General features: G+C 28.5%; 4 protein-coding genes across 4 annotated transcripts in view; 3 read left to right on the top strand and 1 right to left on the bottom strand.

Moving 5' to 3' along the window:
- LOC106677446 (uncharacterized) overlaps positions 1-7,859 on the top strand; it is a 13,703-nt gene extending 5,844 nt beyond the window's left edge. Inside the window, exons 2-4 of the mRNA XM_014415382.1 lie at positions 4,915-5,130; positions 6,423-6,635; positions 7,444-7,859. Of these exons, the coding sequence (XP_014270868.1) occupies positions 4,915-5,130; positions 6,423-6,635; positions 7,444-7,859 (845 nt within the window). The remainder of the gene's footprint in view (positions 1-4,914; positions 5,131-6,422; positions 6,636-7,443) is intronic.
- A 3,858-nt stretch (positions 7,860-11,717) lies between these two features.
- LOC106677481 (cytochrome b-c1 complex subunit 7) lies at positions 11,718-15,008 on the bottom strand. The gene is made up of 5 exons (XM_014415453.3): positions 14,882-15,008; positions 14,762-14,807; positions 14,637-14,681; positions 14,363-14,529; positions 11,718-11,896 (listed from the first exon to the last, which is right to left on the bottom strand). The coding sequence occupies exons 2-5, from the start codon at positions 14,805-14,807 to the stop codon at positions 11,816-11,818; spliced, it is 339 nt and encodes a 112-aa protein (XP_014270939.1). The 5' UTR covers positions 14,882-15,008; the 3' UTR covers positions 11,718-11,815.
- A 554-nt stretch (positions 15,009-15,562) lies between these two features.
- Positions 15,563-15,735, top strand: LOC106677482 (uncharacterized). The gene has a single exon (XM_014415454.3). The coding sequence runs from the start codon at positions 15,563-15,565 to the stop codon at positions 15,698-15,700; it is 138 nt and encodes a 45-aa protein (XP_014270940.1). The 3' UTR covers positions 15,701-15,735.
- Positions 15,736-15,815: 80 nt separating this feature from the next.
- Lipt1 (Lipoyltransferase 1) lies at positions 15,816-20,325 on the top strand. The gene is made up of 4 exons (XM_014415452.3): positions 15,816-16,364; positions 16,737-16,844; positions 17,984-18,200; positions 19,071-20,325. The coding sequence occupies exons 1-4, from the start codon at positions 15,816-15,818 to the stop codon at positions 19,391-19,393; spliced, it is 1,197 nt and encodes a 398-aa protein (XP_014270938.1). The 3' UTR covers positions 19,394-20,325.
- Positions 20,326-20,784: the final 459 nt, after the last annotated feature.

A 20,784-nucleotide genomic window follows, 5' to 3' on the forward strand; every position in this document is an offset into this window, starting at 1 on the left:
AATTAATACAACTAGTAATTTAGTTAACAACTACTAACATGTAAATAAAGTAAGAAATAATAATTATTTAAAAAATTAATTAAATAAAAATAACTCAAAGGACTTTGAAGTGAATTATAAATTTACAACTAGTGAATTAATATAACAATGAGAATAAAAAAAGATAATAAAAATAAGGATCCAATAATATATATTACTAAGCACTCACATACATTGCTACTTCTAATTGTAATATAATAAATAAATTATGTGGGGTTAAGAAAAATACAGACATATATGGTCCATTTGGTGAATCAAAATCAATTATTGGGAAAAAAGCACCCAGTTAAATATTTCTTTTTTAGTTTTTTTTTTTTTTGTGTTTGATTTATTTGCTAGTTCTTCTGATAAGCTTTTGTTTTTTTTAACATTCTTTAGATACATTATTTATTTTCTAAATAAATTATAATCCATAAATTTTAAGATAATTCTATAAAAATAAAATAGTTTAGATGGTGAAGTAACTAAGATTAATAATATAATATAATATAATAAATAACATGATATTAAAATTAAATTTTTTTTTGTTTTAAGACTACAATATTTCATAGCAAGGAGTTCCCCATGAATAATTTGGTAAAACGGATCATAAAATCTAAATTATATAGAACAAAAGTAGAAAAAAGATTTGAATACATCTAATCAATACAAACTTTGCAACATCAATATTTAATAAAAAACTATAGGCTGGTGGAATAGATACGATGAAGCTATTGAAAAAATCATAACGAGAAATAATAATAGTAAATCTGTTGATAAAATTCAATGAAATATAATAACTTTTTAAAAAGAAAAAAAAGACAAATTCGAAATAGTAGAAAACAATATTTAACAGGTTTATATTGATTATATATTTTTCTAAAGAACTTAAAGTATATTTGTATTTCATATACTATAGGAAAACCTGTAAGGCCCACGTGATTCCCAAATAGTTTGATTTAGGTTTATTTCATTACTTTATTTTTCCGAAAATATTATTTACAGTTAATTTGTATTTATTTTTTTCTGATCGATAATGTACCTTCGTTTGCATTAATTTTAAAAATCGCCTCGATATTATGAAAATACAATTTTTTTTTTGTTGAAAGTTGGAATTTTACAATTATTAATTATCATCATCATAATCATCATTATCCCCTTTACCGCTTGCGCAGTGTGGGGTTACGATTCGTAGGGTCTGGACTAGATGTCTCATTCTTGGACCACCTCCCTTCTACTCCAGTCCATATCAAATTATTTTTCTATATATTTATTTTCACTAATTTAAAAATATATATTTCTATATATATGTATCGACTCGGAAAAATATTTTTCTTTTAGTTAATTATTAAATTACTCCATAGTTTCTTTTTTCTTACAACTAATCATGAGATCATTCGAAATAAACAAGATTAAAGGTAATTTAAATTGCGTCATAATTATCCTTAGAGCAGTTGAATATGTAGGAAAAAAAGAAAAAAAGAATGCAAAGTAAACACTAGAATGAGCTGTGCATTTCCTACTTTAATAATATTTTGTTTAGAAACATTTTTAAAAAGTGGTAACCTATTTGGGAAACACTGCTTTATACTGCAAATTTGGCATTTAAACCCAACCAGACTATTTCAATAAGCACAAGACCTAATTAATATATCATTTAATTGAACATCGATATAATAAATAGTTGAATAAAAATCAGTGGAGCCGTCAATGGACAACATTGTCAAATCAATGATATAAATTGGTACTTCTGATAAGTAGATTATAGTGAAAAAGTTGTTTAAACTTCCCAGACGTAAATCTTCAATTAATAATTTATATTTCGTATGTATTTTCATTTTTGAGTTCAGAATAGATTTCACGAACACACAGATAATTTTTAGAGATTTTTTTATATAGACTCGAGGACCTTAAAACGTGTACTTTCGTTGATAACTCAGATTCGTAATTTTTTGGATTCTAAACTATTTCACCAAAGACTCATTGGTTTCTTCGTGGGTAAAATGGCGGCATTTCTTATGTTTTTACAAATCCTCATTTTCTACTAAGCCCAAATTTTCTAAATTGATGATGTGTTAGAGTGACATGTACAATTCTTTTGCTAAGCTGATGTTCGTATCATCATTTCCAAAACTGTAGCAAACACAAAACTTTCCACCGTAAAATTTCGTCATCAAAATAAATCTTAGTGACCAATCAGTTGTTACAACCATGGATGCTTATAACCATAACTTGTATCCACGGTTAATATACCCGTCAGAATCTAATTTCAAGGTATGAGAATCACGGGACCAAAAATATTACGTCGCTATAACCGATATGTTGTTAGATATGTTGTTATACCAGAGGTCGTTATAAGCTATATCCAATGTATAGATAAGAGAAAGTAAAAAAATAAATAATAATATTTCAAACTCACAAAATAGGAAAAATTAAGGTCTTTGTTCAAGTAAAAAGTGGTTTTGTTATGAAGGGAACCTATTTACCCACAACCTTAATTGCAGCCTCAGTATCAGTGTAGTCTTCAACCCGTGAAATTAGTTCCTGAGGACACCTTTCTTCCTTATCATCTACTTCCTCTCTGTTACTTACAAACTGACACATATGCTTAATAACTGTTCCAGAACGACATTAATCACCGATGCTCATAATTCTAACTTGCATTCGTCGCATACAGAAGCAATATTTGTTGAGGTTGATGGAGTTATGAATAATTAGTATAATTCCATTAATATTAACAAGGCAATATAATTATCACTGAAAATGAATGATGGATCTTTGTATGGCTGCCACCTTTGGTTCTTCATGTATTCCTGCTTTGCTTTGATAGAGGAACATCTGACAAAAATATTTATTTTGTATTTGACGTCAGACGGGCACTTTTTTAAGCACTATCAAAGCTAAGGAATTTTTCTAATCAAGTATGAAATTGGTAAAAAAAATTGTTCTCACGGAGAAATTTAACCCGCATATTACGTTTTGGAAATCAAGGAACATATTTGATTCAGTGTCTAAAGTTTGTGTTCGGACATAATCGATGGAACAATTAATCCAGTTACTACGGTTGTGTAGGTTGGTATCTACACAGCCCCATATTTATTTAGTCAAATTCCATTAGATATTTTCGCTTAGAAATGCGCAAACCTATTTTTATTGGCACTTCTATTTCGGATTAAATATGAAAAAAACAAAACAAAACCATTTATCATATCATAAAGCATAAGGTAACTAACGTCTAATTTCTCAGATATGTAAAAAAGCTTCTAATGACCACTGTGTAATATTTTATTTTACATATAAGGTTTAATAAATTGAAGTACAAATTAAAATGCTAGGATAAAGCCTTACACTATATTGAAAAAATAATACAATCTGAAGTACAGAATACATGTAAATTAGAGTTTTACAATTTGATGAGCTGTGTGATTTGTGAAATGGGAGTTGGTTTGCCGAGGAGAATGGGTGCCCTGCCCCTAATAATATAAAATGAAAAATAAAATAAAATATAAGGGGTTAGTTTAGACATGGTCTAGAAATTTTTCCAAATGCCATCCATTACTTTTGTGTACACATGCATCAACTATTTTCTTTGACACCAATATTTAGAAGAAAGTTTATCTCATTTGGCTCAAAGTTCTAAATTGAAAATATAATATTTTTAAAAAATGAGAATGATGTTTTGAGGCAAAATAAGGGGACTTGGCCCCAGAATAAAGAGCAATTTCGAATTTCACTTTTAGTGATAAAACCCATTAAGTTATAAAAATAACATAAATAAAATTATCTTATTTTTTAAAAAAATAATAAAAACAAATGGTTCCATATTTAATATAGATCAAAGGGTTCTTCAACTTGAATCTAATACTTAGATTCAAATTGAGGTGAATTCAGAGAAGATATAAGGTCCCTAAAAACTAGTCATTTGGAAAAAAATAATAATATTAATATATAAAATTTTTAAAGCATAATAAGCTTTACGAAAATCTATCATGGTGTTTATTAGTAAAAGTGTAGTTCAATGCCTTCAAAGCTCTTTGTTCAATACCCCAATGCTTTTTTTAGGCAAAGTGAAAGAACTTAGAAAGTACAGGAAATTTCCTTAGATAATGTTTTTTGAATCAAAGGCTTCTTCCCTTTAATTAAAATTTTGTTTAAGAGTAAAAAAAAATCAATTGTATATTAATCCATCATACTTTCAAAATATTTCTGATTCTTGTAAAGATGAATTCATATTGGTGTAAGAATTTATAACTGAAAAGCTGAAGATCGTTTAGTTTATCCCATTATCATTTTACAACAATGAAACTTCAATAACTATAATTTAAAATTCTTTAAAAAAACAGTATTAAAGTGATCTTTATTGACATTTCAAAGCAGAATTTAGATAGAATTTTTCAAACATTTTTTTTTTTAAAGGAAATATATATATATTTTAAACAATGAAGCTTTTAATAACATGCTTGAGTACTATGGGAGAGCTGCACAACATTTTCTTAGACCTTAACCAGTATAGATAAATGAGGCTGCATATAATTTGGAGAATAGAATAGACTGGAAAAACCAAGTTTTAACATACTCGATGATTTACTTTAAATCAATGATTTCCAACCCCTAGAGGACTGCATACTACTAAGCCAGAAATTGAAGTAATGTCCAAACCACCATTACGTGGTCTCTGATTTGGTTTTTCTCAGAAAAATGGCTTATAAGTGGATTAGAATCACTTTTATAGTAAATTTACCAATTAGAACATAGTTGCAAACATACTTTTTTTTTTAGATATGCAACAAGCACTATTACACTTACAGGGGTGTATCAATAAATTACATACATATATATATATATATAAACAATTTGTTCAACTCAATATTAAAACTAGTATAAACCTTTTAACAGAGATTCCTGTGACGGAATGGATGTCATTGGTGAGGCAAAACAGAAGCTGGTACACAGGAAGAGAGACTTCAGGTGAACCAGAGGGCCTTTTAGAAATCATAGGTGATGGTATGGATACCTTCTTCGAGACTAGAAGCCTCAGGTTCACCTTACCAGATTGGATGAAAGCTGACAAGAATAAGGTTGATATAGACATCATGAAAGCACTAGTTAATGGTGAGTTGTTTCAGGTATCATCAGTAAAATATAGATTTATATCCAACTAACAATAAAACAATAAAGATAATCTAAAAGGTGCATAAAAATGTAATCACTCCTTAATAATGCTGTTAATGGCTTAAAATTTAAAATATAACCAAATAATTTAGCCTATATATGTAATTTATATTATTTTGAAACAAATATTTCTTCCTTAATTAGAAAAATGCCTTTAGTTTACAAGAAATACTCTTCCAATATCCTAGTGTGAATGTCCTTGTAGGAAAGCAAAAACATTTACCTTTGGAAAAAAATTAATAAAAGTATCTGATACCTACTATAAAAAGAGAATAACACATTTCTCTACAGGAATTGAAATTCATTAACTGATCTTAGGCTCAGAACCCTGTACCTACTGCAATGAGGCCTCCTTTATCTCTAATTTGCTGATTCATTTAGATTAATGTATATTCTTTGGATGAGATTCTGAGATGACAATGTGGTCTATGCCACACTTGTTGAGCTTCCATGTGTTATTGGTATTTGGCTATCTTAGTTAAAGGCAGATATGGCCGAACCACTAGAGAATTTTTTAGAACTACTATTATTAGTTTTTCCATGGTTCCTGATCTGATTACTTTTTGTTTTACCTACCACAATTCATAGATACCTCGTTTTCACCTGGTGAGTCAATTTATGTGCTGATCCAGATTTAGCCAACTTTAATTTTCATATGCTATTTGTGGAAGGTATACAGGTAACTTTACGGTTTATAATATATTCAAATTTAAATTTACTGTTATTTATTTCTAAAAATAAAATGCTAAAATATAATGAAATTTAAGCCACTTATTAGCTGATTATACTGTTAAAAAATAAATTACTCTGGTAACTTTAACCACATCATCATGATCTGCACCACATTTGAGATGATAAGGGTTAGAACTGAACTTTATAACATTACAGTTATAATTATTTCCTGCATTTAGTCACGAAGAATTCTTATTCACAGATTGATTTTCTATTCCTAAGAGGTAAGAAAGGAGTGAAATAGATGGTCTCTTAACATTTACAAGAGTTCCTGTTAAAAAATTACAACTGTTAAGTTAAAATGAGAGATATTTTAAACTGAACTATTACAAATGAATTCGAAAAAAACTTTTAAAACTAGAAAAATAATATTATTTTTATCAAAGCAAATCATCTTAACCATTTTATAATGTATAGAACTGGAGGATAATTTATTTTATATTACATTACTGGTGGATGCTGTAACAATTCAAATTTGATTAGAATGATGAATATTTCAGATAAATCTTCCTTCGTTGGCAGAAGAAAAGGTGGCGGTGGAAAGAAAGGTATGGGGATGGGAATGATGATGATGGCAATGGCTGGTAAGATGGCAATGATGTCAATGGGTCTCATCAAAATGAAAGCAATGAAAGCACTCCTCATTGGCGCCATAGCTTTGGCACTGGCAAAGCTTCAACTGTTCAAGATGTTAACATCCAAAGGTGATGGCGGTAAGTGCATAAAAAGTACCTACCAATAATCACTAGGCTTAGAAATATGTTATTTTGTTTTTATTTAAAGAAAATAATTAAATGAATAATTATGATTTAAGACATATTAGCTTTTGTGTATTAGGAATCTTTACTTTGTTATACTGAGATTGTATGGAATTATGCTGCTGGTTTTGCTATCTAAATTTAATGGCTAGAGCCAGTCTCATCCATCCCACCTACAATTCTGAAAATATTTGACACATAAATGCATCTAATGAAATCTAAAAATTCGAAATACGATTTGTATTACAGTTTTTCGAGTTTAAAAACTATTAACTTGTTTCAACATATGACCTATACTTTTTATAATTTTAAAAAAAAAATTAAAATTGTCTTTAGGTAAAAAAATTAGTAATAAAAATACAATGTTATAAATCCATGTATTTTTTTTCTCTTTCTTAGTTTTGTAAAAGAAGAAAATACAAATATGGATTAAGATTAAGATATATTGTGTTTTTATTTTTAAATTTTAGCTGATATTGTAAATGATTGTGATTACATCACATAATTACATCATTTCATAATGTTCTCGTTGCATCAAAATTAGTATTTGTAAAACATACCTGCTATTTCAGGTTTCACATGACCAGATCAATGAGAATTCAAAAAAAGAATTATATTTGATTATGATCAAATATATATATAAAATTAATTATGAGATTTATTATGTATTGTTAAAAAATAAATTAAACAAGGCATTTCTTAAAACTTGAATTATTTTTATGATTAAAAGTAATGTGTGCTAAACTGAATACTTTGATGATAGGTGGAGAAAGCCATGTTATAGTGTTGAGCGGAGGAGGAGGAGGAGGAGGAGGACATGGAAGTGGAGGAGGACATGGAGGTGGTGGACATGGCGGAGGTGGAGGACATGGAGGAAGTAGTGGAGGGGCTGTTCATGTGGTCCATGAATCATATGGTCCTCCAAGTGATAGCTGGGGAGGCGGTGGTGGTGGTGGAGACAGTTGGGGAGGCGGTGGTGGTGGCGGAGGACATGGAGGCTGGTCTTCAGGAGGAGGAGGAAGTAGTGGACATGGAGGTGGTGGATGGTCATCAGGAGGAGGAGGAGGTGGTGGTGGTGGAGGCTGGTCATCTGGCGGAGGAGGAGGCTGGGGGAAGAGGGCGTATGGTTCTGACAGTACTTATACTGTTTCCACTGCTGCCAGTCAGGCTGTCGAATAGGCAAGGCAAGGATCTTGAAAAGCTGACAAGAACGCTAAGTGAGACTAATAGCAGTAATTATTTTTAAAAATGAATTAGGACTCAATAATAAAAAAAAATTGTATAGCAATTTTATGTCAAAAATAATAATAAGTAAAATATATTTCAACTGAATCAACTCCAAAATATATAAAATACAGATATATGCATATTATAATCCATACTAACATATAAATTAAACAAACATTGCTATTTTTTTCTTAACAAAATTTGGGACATAACAAAATAACATAGAAATTTGAACATAAATTATAACATATAAAAGGAAACCGATAATTATAATATACTATAATTCATAGTAAATCTAAACAATAACACAAATATTAAAAATTGATAGGCAGTAATCCAATGACACAATTGATTTCTAATCTCAGATAATTAATTGTTATTTGTTTAACTTTAGTGAAACAAGGTCGTGAGTGTGTGAAATCAAGTTGACATAATCCTTGACTTGTTTTCATAACACATTTAAATCTTATTTATTATTGGTGTTGGAAGGTCTCATGACACATATGTGATATTTGTTAAGAATTTATTTATTGCACGTTCTAAGAAAGTACAAAGGTAACTATTTATAATTTATTTGTATATTGTAAATTTAATTTAAAATAAAATGATTTCTAAAGTGTTAATTATCTTTTTTTATTTATAACCTCTACAACCTGAAAGAAAAAGCAGTACTTTAAAGAGGATTTAAATATGCAATTTCCATCTCCATTTTCACAGCGAACCTTATATTTCTATAATTATAACTTTATATTTGTTATAGTTCTTCCTTGCCGTTCTTTCCCTTTCAGCTTGCTTCCCTGGCTTCTTAGTTTCAAAATCTCTTTGGAGTAAATAATCAAATTAAAGTATTACTCTAATAATAATAATTTGTATGGCAGTAAGATGGTAATGATGCCAATAAGATCCTGGTCATAATAATAACAACAATATTCTGAGATATGATCTAGGTAAGTTCTGTAAGTTACACAAGTACCTTTCAACAGTTTTGATTCTCTTATTTGGATTAGTATTGGAACAGTAAATCAATATTTGGGTCTTTTTAAAAAAATATTTCTTGAAAAATGTTATGGGCGTTTATAGCTGAAACTACTGCATCATATTCTTTATTCCAAATTTCCTCAACCTGAATAAAATGATTAAATTAACGTTCAGAAGACTACATTTAAATAAATTATAGGAAATAATTGAAATCAGTTAGGTATGAAATTAGTGCCAGACTTAAAAAACAGGTAAGTCCAAATCACATACAATTGTTTGTCCTAAAATGCATTCAATCACTAGTTGGGAATTCAGCAGTAAACCTAATATCTGTGTTTTTGATGCACTCAATAGTTAATATTTTCACATATTCTCGCTGTTAAAATATTACATTTTAACGGTTTTGTTTTGTTAGATAGTGTGAGAATTGATTCCATCAGTATCAAAAAAGAGAAATGATATTCCTTATTATAGTGGCCATCTATTTGATTTCACTTAAGTACAGGGATTTAATTTCATCAATAGCTCCATCTTTCTCAAGATTGTAAAATTTAATTATTTCTGAAATTCTGCTTTCCTCATCAATTACACTCTAATTATGAAACATTGATAATAAGAGAATATTTTTTCACAAATTTAACCTCTGCTTCTTTAGGAAATTATATCTTCAATAGGTTCAATATCTTATACAGATATAAAAATCTTCCATTAATAATCTTTCCTGCATTTTATTGTATTGATGATATAGTTTCTCCAATTTTTTCAAGGTATTTCTCAATCCTTAGGATATTCTATTTTTGTTGTTTGTTTTTTTAAAAATATAATTATTGTAACATTCTATTTATATCTACTATTCCTATTGTCCAAAATATATTAATGGCAAAAACCTGTACTATATTGTCTTCATAGTTTAAAATTTTATACTAAACACTCACAGGCACACAGAATGCTTTTTATGAGCTGGTGACAGTGATAAGTGATGCCAATGGATCTTATATTATTTTGAGATATTATCTAAGTGAAGTATGTAATTTACACGATACTGTGGAACAGTTCTGATTTATTTATAGCTGAACAAGGGGAGAAACTGTAAAGTATAAGAATAAAAAAAAAAATAAATAAAAAAAATCACATAGAAAAAAAAACTTACGACTCATTAATAATTTTGGGATAAACAAATATAATACTTTTGTTATAGCTATGTAAGTGCTACTTTTAGCCAGAATTTCTTGTTTTGTTTTTTTTATGTTCAGCCACTAAAATGCATTAGTAGCATCAAAGTACTTTGTACCATTGATTAATAAAAATTTACTCAGCATCATTTATTGCAGTTCTCTATGCTATGACAAAACTTATTAAAACCAACACTATTGATTCTGGATAAAAAAAAAAAAAATGTCAATAATCTTTTGATGATATACTAAGAAACCGTTTTACAATTTTAGCCACTTTTTGTTCAATCATGGTTGAGCATAATCATGAACAAATCACTTCATGCACACTATTGTTCAAGAACCTGAACTAATCTTTCTTACAAAATATTGAGCCCCTGGATCATTCATGGGTTCTAGCAGTAGAGATTTTCGGTTTTCAAAGTTTGTTCGGATTTTCTTATCAACCTATTTTTTTAAAAAAAGTAAAACTACTTTTTTTCCCAAGCAAACTGGAAAACAATTTTTGCAAGCAAAGAATGTGTTTGTTAAGGTTTTCAGATAACTATGGATTAGTCATACTTTAACATTATATAAGGTAAACAATATTTATAATATAAATTGAATTTAAAACCGAATCACATAATATTAACTTTGAATTTATTTGGAAGTATAATGGTTGTACTATTTTTTTGTTAACTTTTATCATAGATTTTTTTTCAACAGCTTTTAATTTCCTTATTACTACACAATACTTTTCTTAGTAAAATCTGTACTAAAATTCGAGAGTTAAGGTGAAGCATGTAGGAATGTAGGTTAAAATGTCTATAAATCAGTTTAATAGCACAGCCCTTTAACGTTAAAACATATACAAACTTAAAAGCAGATCTGAAAAAATGTAAGGCATTTTTCAATTCACACATGCCACTAGCACAAGTTAAGACATTAGTGCCAGCTTTCAGTCGGATAAGGTTGAGTCATACAGCTAAGCAACTTATACTTGAATTTATATTAGAAACCCTTGAAAAAAGTGAAAATAGAATAAATCAGAAACCACTTATTCTATTGTTATTCTGTGCTGATTTATTTTTCTTCAATTTTGTTTTTATAATTTTTACATTTCATACTCTATATAAATAATAAAAGAACAGAAACTGTATAAATGATATGAACCTGCAATATACTACAGTTAGTATCAGTTCTTTTAGGCAATAAATTGCTGTACTATAAGCTTATTATTTCATAGAAATAGGAAAAAAAAATGTTGTCAGTAAAACTCATTAATTAAAAAAATATACATATGTTTTAGACTTGTTTTGAAAAAAAGAAAACTATCTTGACTCTTTGCTTACTTTGTCCATTTTAATAAAAAATAGAACATTCATTGGAGTTTTAAAAGAAATTAAAGATTAAAATGAAAATAAAATAAGCCATTTTTTTATAATTTTACTTTAAAGTTTTTATTATTTATAGTAAATAAATTACTAAGGAACTAACACATGTCAGTAAGAGCTTGTAATTTAGAAAATCAGTACAATTATCAATAGAAATACAATATTCCAACTTCAGTCTGAACTAAACAATTGGGTTTTGTTTTGTTATTCACAGTTATCTATAGAAGTAAAGTGTTTCTCCAAATCCAGTTAAGTTGATGAAGGTAAAACAAATAGATAAAACAAACAACAATACAACTGATTATAATTTAAAATATAATTACAAGTAAAAACAGCGCTTTTTGTACAACATGACTAAATACAATCAAATATTACAACAATATTATTAATGATTGTCTTCCCATTCTTCCCTTTCTTTTATCTCTTTTTCCACCTGCTCAAGGTAAGGTTTAAGGTATCTTACATCCTAAAAAAAAAAAAATTATTTTTAGTTTATATAGTTATTAATTCAACTGCAATTGGACAGTTTGAAGTGTTACACTCAGAACTCAGATAAACCTCACAAGTATATGGTCAGATCCTGTTTTATACCTAACCCAATCAAAACTAATCATACGATTTTCTGGAAATTAAGCCCCTTGTCTTGAAAATGGACTAAGGAGGTAAGGAAGAAGAGGATTGGTCTTCAATAATCCAAGTCTCATCATTCTTATTTTATATTCATTTAATAAATCTTGTAACTTGCACACAAACATCCTTAAGAACTACTTGCTATAAACAATTCTTGCAAACTGGAAGATTGTTGATTGCCCGTTTGTATGAATGAATGGAATATGGTCCGGGTGTGGTAAAAAAAAACTCAAATAGTATACCCATTTACTAGTTATTAGTTTTTGTTTTTTTTACTGCACCCGGACAATATTCCATTCATTAATTCTTGCAAATGTCTCCTTTTTACAGACAATTACTTTTGGTCAAGAGGAATCCAACATCTATAAATGTCTTGTTCAGAACTCTCTCATGATTTACTATTACTTACTAGTTTCAAATAATCAATGGCTTCTTAAAGGTTTTTAATTGATTTCCATTATCAATTAGTTGACAATTCAAAAAATTATTATTACCAATGTGAAATATCTAGTTATTATATACAAAATAAAAATGTGTAAAGTTTAAATGGACAATACAATGCAGTCATGGATGCTGTAAACACAGTAATAACTGAATGAAAACATAACTTGTATTAAAATTGAAAGCAATAATTTCAAAAATATTTGTACAAGACTTCCAAAAAAATAAAAGGATTGACTCAATTATGCTCAACCAAAAAAGTAAGGATTTATCCAATTATGAAAGAACATTCAAATTAAAATTAGAATAGCTCATTTCTTGGAGTATTCATTTGTATGTTATATAAAGCATAAGTTTCAATGAATAATATTATGCTAGTTAAATAGAATTTCCTACCCATAATAATAATAAAAAAAAAATTATCAGTGTACATTTCGACACTCAAAAATATAAAACTTTAACTTTTTCATTTTCGAACAAACTGACTGAATTTTTATTTTAAAAAATTCAAAGTTGATTTTGATAAAATAAAAAAAAACAATGATTAAGATAGCAAAAAAAAAGTTAAAGCAATATTTAACTTCGGGAAACAGAGCACGTTAATGAGACATAGAATAGCTAAACATTATAGTGACAAGAGAGTAGAGTTCTGATAACCAATTATTTTTAAATATATCAGACTTGATGCATAAATTAGAAAACAACACTGTGGATTGTTAAAAAATAAAAGAATCATAAACCGAATGAATGGAGGAAAACAGGAAAGGAGAGTAAAATAAGATTCAAGTGTTATAGTTAAGTATTCTGAACTTAAGTTATGACAATTGCAGATATTATTACATACTTAGACATCAAGGAATCAATGAAACATTTAAAATGATGATGAACAATTAAGTAATTTACCTTAAAGTAATTTAAACATAAGTATGAATTTTAGTCATGCTTCAGGATTCTTAACATGGATCTAAAAAAATTACTATTTTATTTGTACATAGAATTTTAAAAAATCTGTTTGGCTATGTAAGATCATTAGTACAATGGGCTGTTATTGTGAGTAATTTGTTTTATAGACTAGGCTTGGACTATGCACATTGAAATAATCCCTTCAGCATGAGAAGAAAACGAGATAATTGCTCAATTTTCTTAACACTGATTTACCAAATTCACTCTTCTTAACTGAAGTTTCATACATTTTAAATTTTAAACACACATTTTTTATCATTCACAAAAATTTATCTGTTCTAGTCAGCAAGGATAATGGTTCTTTCAAATATTGCCTTAGCTCTTAAAGAAATCTGTACCATCCGATACATTGTAGCCACATAGTAGCTAATTCTAGAGAGTTGGAACAGCTGATTCACCCCAGTGATACCGGGAGACAAGCAGCTATCAGCAGAGGGCCAGCTGTGCCCGACCAAGAGACACAACTCGATCTGACCATTGATTTACATGGTCTCTGTTTTAAAAAATAGTCATTTCATTGTGCTTGAGGTTCAGGACGGGCTCCATATTCCACAAAATTTCCAGTTTAGCTTGTACACCAACTCCAGAAATGGCAATTATAGAGAAAGATTAATTGGCAACTTGCGATGAGGAACACTTTTATTCACAACTGGGTACCTTTGCAGTTGGAACATCTCAGAGGCTCCAAATAGAGTATTAAGATGACCAGGAAAGTTATTAGCTTATTGTAATCTTTGCGAGTACAATCTTTTCAAGAAATCATATATGGTTTGGGCAGGTTTAAATTTCCACACTCACTGAATTGATTTTCAATGGTGTCAGGGCTATGAGCTAGACTACCGGAACAACCAACTGTAAAGAAAGTACTAACAACATAATTGTTAACTAGGATACTCACATCTTCATACTTAGTCCATTCTTCTTTAGGTAATATATCATGCGTAATAGTAAGTTGCATAGCACGAACTAAACGATAGTTTCTTTCATGTAAAAGCTTCTCTGGTAATCGTCTGAGAGCCTCTTTCACATTATCATCTTCATATAAGCAGTCATCATGCATTAAACCTTGTGAATTAAAGTCAATTAAACTAAGATAATTACCATTAATACAATTTGAGTAGTTCTTAAAAGCAATTTAGGAAAGTAGGATCCTTAATAATAGTATATCTTACCATATTTATTAAACCCTGATGCATTGTATGCCCACTTCTTAAGACCTAAAAAAATGTAGAAGTAAATATGTAAAAAATAGCGCTAAATTGGGGTAATAGTTAACTTTAACTATTTCATAACTTACCACTTCCACTTGAGTAGCATCGCTTTATTATCTGTCTGAAAGCCATCTAAGAAACAAATGGTTACGTTATAAAATAATTCTCGCAAATATAACACCAAAAGAAAGTTATTAGATACTAACCTCACTAAAAATACACTTGAAAGAAAATTTCAGCCGATAGTTCGTAGTTAACAGCTGTTCCGTTTTAAGATGAAACACTGTTGCCTATATCGTAACTTAAGTGTTCATTTTTTTAAATATAAAGACGTGAATGACTAATAAAGGAACGTTTAAAATATATTTCATTTAATATATTATTTAAACTAAACTATTAATGAAAATAAAGAGCCTGATATTACTGTGATTTAGATTTTTGACTTGTCAATTAGTTAACCCTCTTTATACAAACCTCACCTTCATAACTTAAGTAATTGTAAACATTAACTTCAGTACCTTAATTATGGAGAGCAAGTTTAGATCTAAGGTGGGTATGACAATTTGTTAAACAACGTCTAATATTCAAAGCTCTATTACTGGAAACATTCCTTATCAGGTCCAACGTCCATTCCCCCTTATCATCCATATCAATATCTATTGAGCCTATAAAAGACCCCTATTCAATCACTATTTAATCATTAGTTGGTTGGACACTAATTGTTGTGAACTGGTTTCCCTTACATCTTTGAACTTAGACTCTTATTTTATTACAGTGTTGCTTGTTATTTCTTTTACATAGGTGTGAATTGTGCTACAATTTTATTAATTTTTATTTTTAGACAGTGTTTCAATTAAGTTCATTTCATCCTGGCGGGGCCTCAAGGAATGCAAGTTGTTATTGGTGACTGTGTAGCTTTGAGATTTCGTACTTGCAATCTGCATCACACCTGGAAGTGGTTGCATCAAACAATTAGTCTTCACAACTATATGATATCTCTTGCTTCGATTGCTACACAACTTTAAATTAGCCCTGTATTTTCAGTTAAAAGTTAGTCATAGACAATTCTTAGCACCTTTTAGTGTGTTAATCGAAGTTACGCCATTGACAGACGTAAAATATTCTTAAAACCCATAAAAAATGGCTCTAGTGTTTTACCACTCAGTTGCAACCAAATGCTGCAAGTTTGGCTCTCTCCTCAAGAGGCAGAAAAGCCGTACATTTACTGTTATGAAACCACCTTCTAATATGAAATCCACTTTTACTAAGGTGAATAGTTCTATTAATGAAGAAAAAATTATCAAATCTGTTTTTATTTCTCAATCTCATGACATATTCACTAATCTGGCATTAGAAGATTGGATGTACAGGAATTTTGATTTCACACAGCACCATGTTATGCTTTTATGGCGAAATAGTCCTTGTGTTGTCATTGGACGCCACCAAAATCCTTGGATGGAAGCTAATTTTATTGAATCTGAAAATGGTATTCAATTAGCTCGTAGAAATAGTGGAGGAGGAACTGTTTATCATGATGAAGGAAATCTTAACATTACATTTTTCGCTCCTCGTGAAAGGTACAACAGAAAACAAAATCTTGAAATATTGGCCAAAACATTAGAAAGAGGTTGGGACCTACATTCTGAAATTAATAAGAAAGAAGACATCGTTCTTGATTCAACTTTTAAAGTATCCTTTATCAATTTTTCTTTCATATTTATTATTATCTTGATTACACATGAGAGGGTAAGAAACCAAGTTCTATGTACGATATTGTTGGGAATAACTGGTTTTTTGCTTAATGCCAGTACCCGAACCAAATTTAAGTTTCAACATTGATAAAATAAAATAAAATATCAATAATTACTATTTCATAATTAATAATTTCAGAATTATTTAAATATTAAAGCCTAAATTTGGTTTTATTATTTAATATTCTGATATTCTTCAAAAATATTTTTGAAAAGGTTTAAATTGTAACGCAGTTTAATGCAGCTTGAATTTGATTATAAATTTTAAATTAGATATAAATATATTTTTCCTTAATATTAATGTAATAAGATTTCTGGAACAGCTTCGAAATTGGGTAGACCAAATTCTTATCATCACTGTACAGTACTCGTTGATGTGAATAAGGAACAACTAGTTAGAGCTCTGGACAAAAATAAGGTGAAAGTCTCATTTGTTTTTATGTTAATTTGATTTATTTATTGGATCATGTTTATCGGATCAATATTCTTTATTATTCTCATGTTGTTTAAATTCTAAAACCTAGTAAATGTTCACAATAATGGATTCTAATTTTTTGCCTATGAATATTTTTGTTTATAAGGTTTCTATACAATTTAAAATTTATTTGCCTAATAGAATTTCTTTCAAATACATAATTTTGTTCTTAACTTCTTGAAAATATGTTACAATTTTTATATAATTACAACTACTAGTCAGATAGTTGAAGCATAATTATTTTTATTCATATATCTCCCAGGAGTTATGTATTAAAAAGATAAAAACTATTAAGGTCATCTCTTCATTTGAACAGAGTAAAAAAAAAATAGTTGTTTTGCCATGAGATAATGAGTTGATAAGTAGATTTCATTAAAAGTTTTGAATGATCTATCTGATTTTTATTCATCCATTAGATATGGAAATATTAAAATATTTTAGTTTTTATTTTTTATTAATTAATCTTTATATTCTTCAGCCCATTCAGCTTTAAATATAAAGCATAATAATATTAAGGGATATATAGCTTTATTAGTGGTACAAGCTACAAAAGTATTTTTTATTATAGGATGATGGTCTTGGGTGACAATGCAGAAAGGTTCCAAAAATAGCAGAAAAATTATTTATTGTTAACATAACCAAAAAATATTTATTAGATTATTAATAAATAGTTTTTATGCTATTTTTTACCTTTCTTTACTGCTACCTGGACCATCTTTATATAATTAATTACATACGGTCAACCAATACTTCTGATATTTTTTTATTATTTTAATTTTGCATTGGAAATATTGCAAAGATGGTACCATAGACTGTAATTCCTTTTTGAATGTGTAGGGATGGTCTGCAGGAGGTCTTCAGTAGTGAAAGAAACTAGCTCCAGTCTATGGTACTATATTTGGAATCCATCTATACAAAATAAAAATAAAAACTTTTTTTAAAATTTCTCTCACATTAAGCAATATAGCGATTTCTACTTATGTTTTACGTTATCAATTGATCAAATTTTTTACTTTGTTATTATATTCTCATTATTATTTGTTTAGAAATTAAAAATAGTGAAGTTTTTTTTACTTTGTTAGGGCCTTCAGTTTAAAACAACAGCTACTCAAAGTGTCCCTTCTCCTACTTTGAATTTAAGTGAAGTTAATTCAAATATTACTATGGACGGCCTAATGGCGGCTGTTGGTTGGGAGTATCTGAGAACATCCGCCGTCACCCAGAAGGATTTAGGATGGGAGCTTGTTTCAAAACAAAGAGGTTTCCAAATGATAAATCCAACAGATGAATGGTTTCCTGGTAAGTATTGTGTTGGAATTTATTTCTTATTATTTTGTGAAAGTAAAAGTCATATGATACAGTTTGGCTCTTTTTATAACATTTTCTGAGTAATATCCATGTTCCATTTCAACTAGAAAATACATCACTATTTTGCTTGAATAGTGGTAAATGTGACAAAGCAGCAATATGTTATGTACAATTGGTTTGTAAAATCCATGCCATCCTTTATTGTTTTAGGTTTTAAAGAGTTTTGTGCACTTCTTATCAACATTTAATAAATGTAATCTATCAACTTCAATAGTTCGATTCCACATGGTTATATTAAAATAGTGTAGTTTTGTTGACATTTAGCTGTTTTCACTATTATTTTAATTCATAAAAAATGTTTTAGGCAGGTTCATTTTATGGAAGATATCTATACCATATTTTCCCTTTCAGATTTAAAAAAAATTAATTTATTTAATTAATTTAGCCTGTATGTCATTAGGCATTGTGTTTTTTGTATGTTAAACAGTTTCTATTTCTCAAATTTGTTAAACAGATTAAGTTGTTGCATATTTCATATTTCCTTTTTCACCTTTGTTCCTGTTTATAAATGTCTACTGTGTTCATTGCTGATGATTATTAAGTAGAATAATTGACTAATAATTTAAAATAAAATTGTCATCAAAATTTAAGTTGAAAATCATTTTCTTTATTATTTAGAGATATATTTTATTAACACTTATTACTGTAACAGATAATTGATTTCTTGAATGTTTAAATGTTAAGTGTATGTTTAAATTTATTATTATCACTTCATTAAGAGTATCGTAAGGATACCATTTATTTTTTAGTGCATAAGTTAATATTTATGTTGATCTAATAAGTGATTTTTTTCAATTTTAGGTTTGGATAAAATCAGGTCTGAATTCTACAGTTGGGAATGGCGTTATGGCAAAACCCCTAAATTTGTTGCAACCAAACAATATAATTTAGACAATGATCTTGGACAGCTTTCTGTTAGCGTGGAAGTAGAAGGAGGTATTGTAGGAGGAGTTGTCCTCAGTATACCTCCAGGAGTTGCTTGGGGGCGGCTGACGGGGGACATTGATTTAGTCACTACCGCTAGAGACCAAAAGTTCACACCGGAGGTATTTGACCTGATCCAGGCAGCCATCAAACAACAAGGTGTTTCTTTCCAATCAGCTCGCCAAGAAATGGCATTATGATATGATCCTATTGATAAGAAATTTGATTCATAGTTTACTTAATGAAGTATGGAACTTAAATCTTGAAAAGACTGTTTAATGCTCAAATATATTATCAGGAACATGATATTTTTTTAAAGGATGATATTCTTATTTTACTATTGAATTTTTATGTAATTTCAATTTTAGCGACACTAGGTTTCAAGCAGATGTTATATCCTGTTATATACAATTCAGTGCCTTGATTATTTGCACTACTGATCAATAACTTAGTGCTAACTGAGCAGTGCAAGGTTCTTCTTATTCTTTATATTAAGATTACATGTTTGAATGATTATGTTCATATCATTCGTTTTGTTATAATAATATATTCTTTAATATATTGATGGGTAACATATGCTCTATTACTTATGGGATTGTTAAGTGCTTTTGACTTATAGCCTTTAGTTGTCTGAGTTCGACTAAAGTTAAAAAAATATTTATGTACTTTATTCCTGTGACTGTTTATTTCAGTACGTAATGGAATGTTTTATTTTTGTCAGTGGAGTAACTTTAGATTAATTTAGTTTTCTATTATTGTTATTTTTGATGACTGCAAATCGTTTTAGTTGTTATAAATTAAATGTTAATAATGTAGTCAGATGGCTGTTTAGTTTTGAAGCGCTCAATGAAAAAATTGTATTACAAAAATTGAAAAGAAGAAAAATATCAAATTTTGTTAGTATCTTTTGTAGTTACCTCATTTTAAAGTAGTGGAAGATTGAACAGTAATCTGATGAATTATCTCAGAAACATAGTATTCTTGTATTTATGTATTATTGTAAAATAATTGATTTATTATATTATATTGAATTTTTTCTATGATTGTTACTAGCTCTGTTTCATAGTTTTTATTACTGTTGCATCATTTTTATTGTTTAATTGAATTATTTAAATAAATGATCTTCAAACTATTTTTCTTGTTATTTATTTATTCAAATATCCTATACCACAATGATTTAAGAAGCTCTCTATAAAAATAATAAAAAAGTACTTTTTTAAATTTTCTTTTATGTAATGTTTAAGGAGGTTTCAATATCTATATCGAATAAAAAATCCTAGTCTTTTCCAGACGATTTCTTATGTTTTGTATTAAATTTTTTTTTTTTAAACTTGTAACTAAAAATTTAAATAAGACATGACTTTGGTGACACACTATCAAAATTGAGAAAGAAAATATGTCCGGTAAATTTGAAGAAGCTAACAAGATTTACTATATTACATGAATATATAATATATTCATTCATTATATTAGAGTCCCATAAATTATGGGTGCTATTTAAAGATATGGTAGTAGAGCTAATGACTAACCAAAAAGTATTTAGAAAACATGTTCAATTTTCTGCTGGAAATTTATGAATATATACATATAT

This window comes from Halyomorpha halys, unplaced genomic scaffold, assembly GCF_000696795.3.
Source record: "Halyomorpha halys isolate HHAL.00 unplaced genomic scaffold, Hhal_1.1 Scaffold100.1, whole genome shotgun sequence".
Classification (NCBI taxonomy): Eukaryota; Metazoa; Arthropoda; class Insecta; order Hemiptera; family Pentatomidae; genus Halyomorpha; species Halyomorpha halys.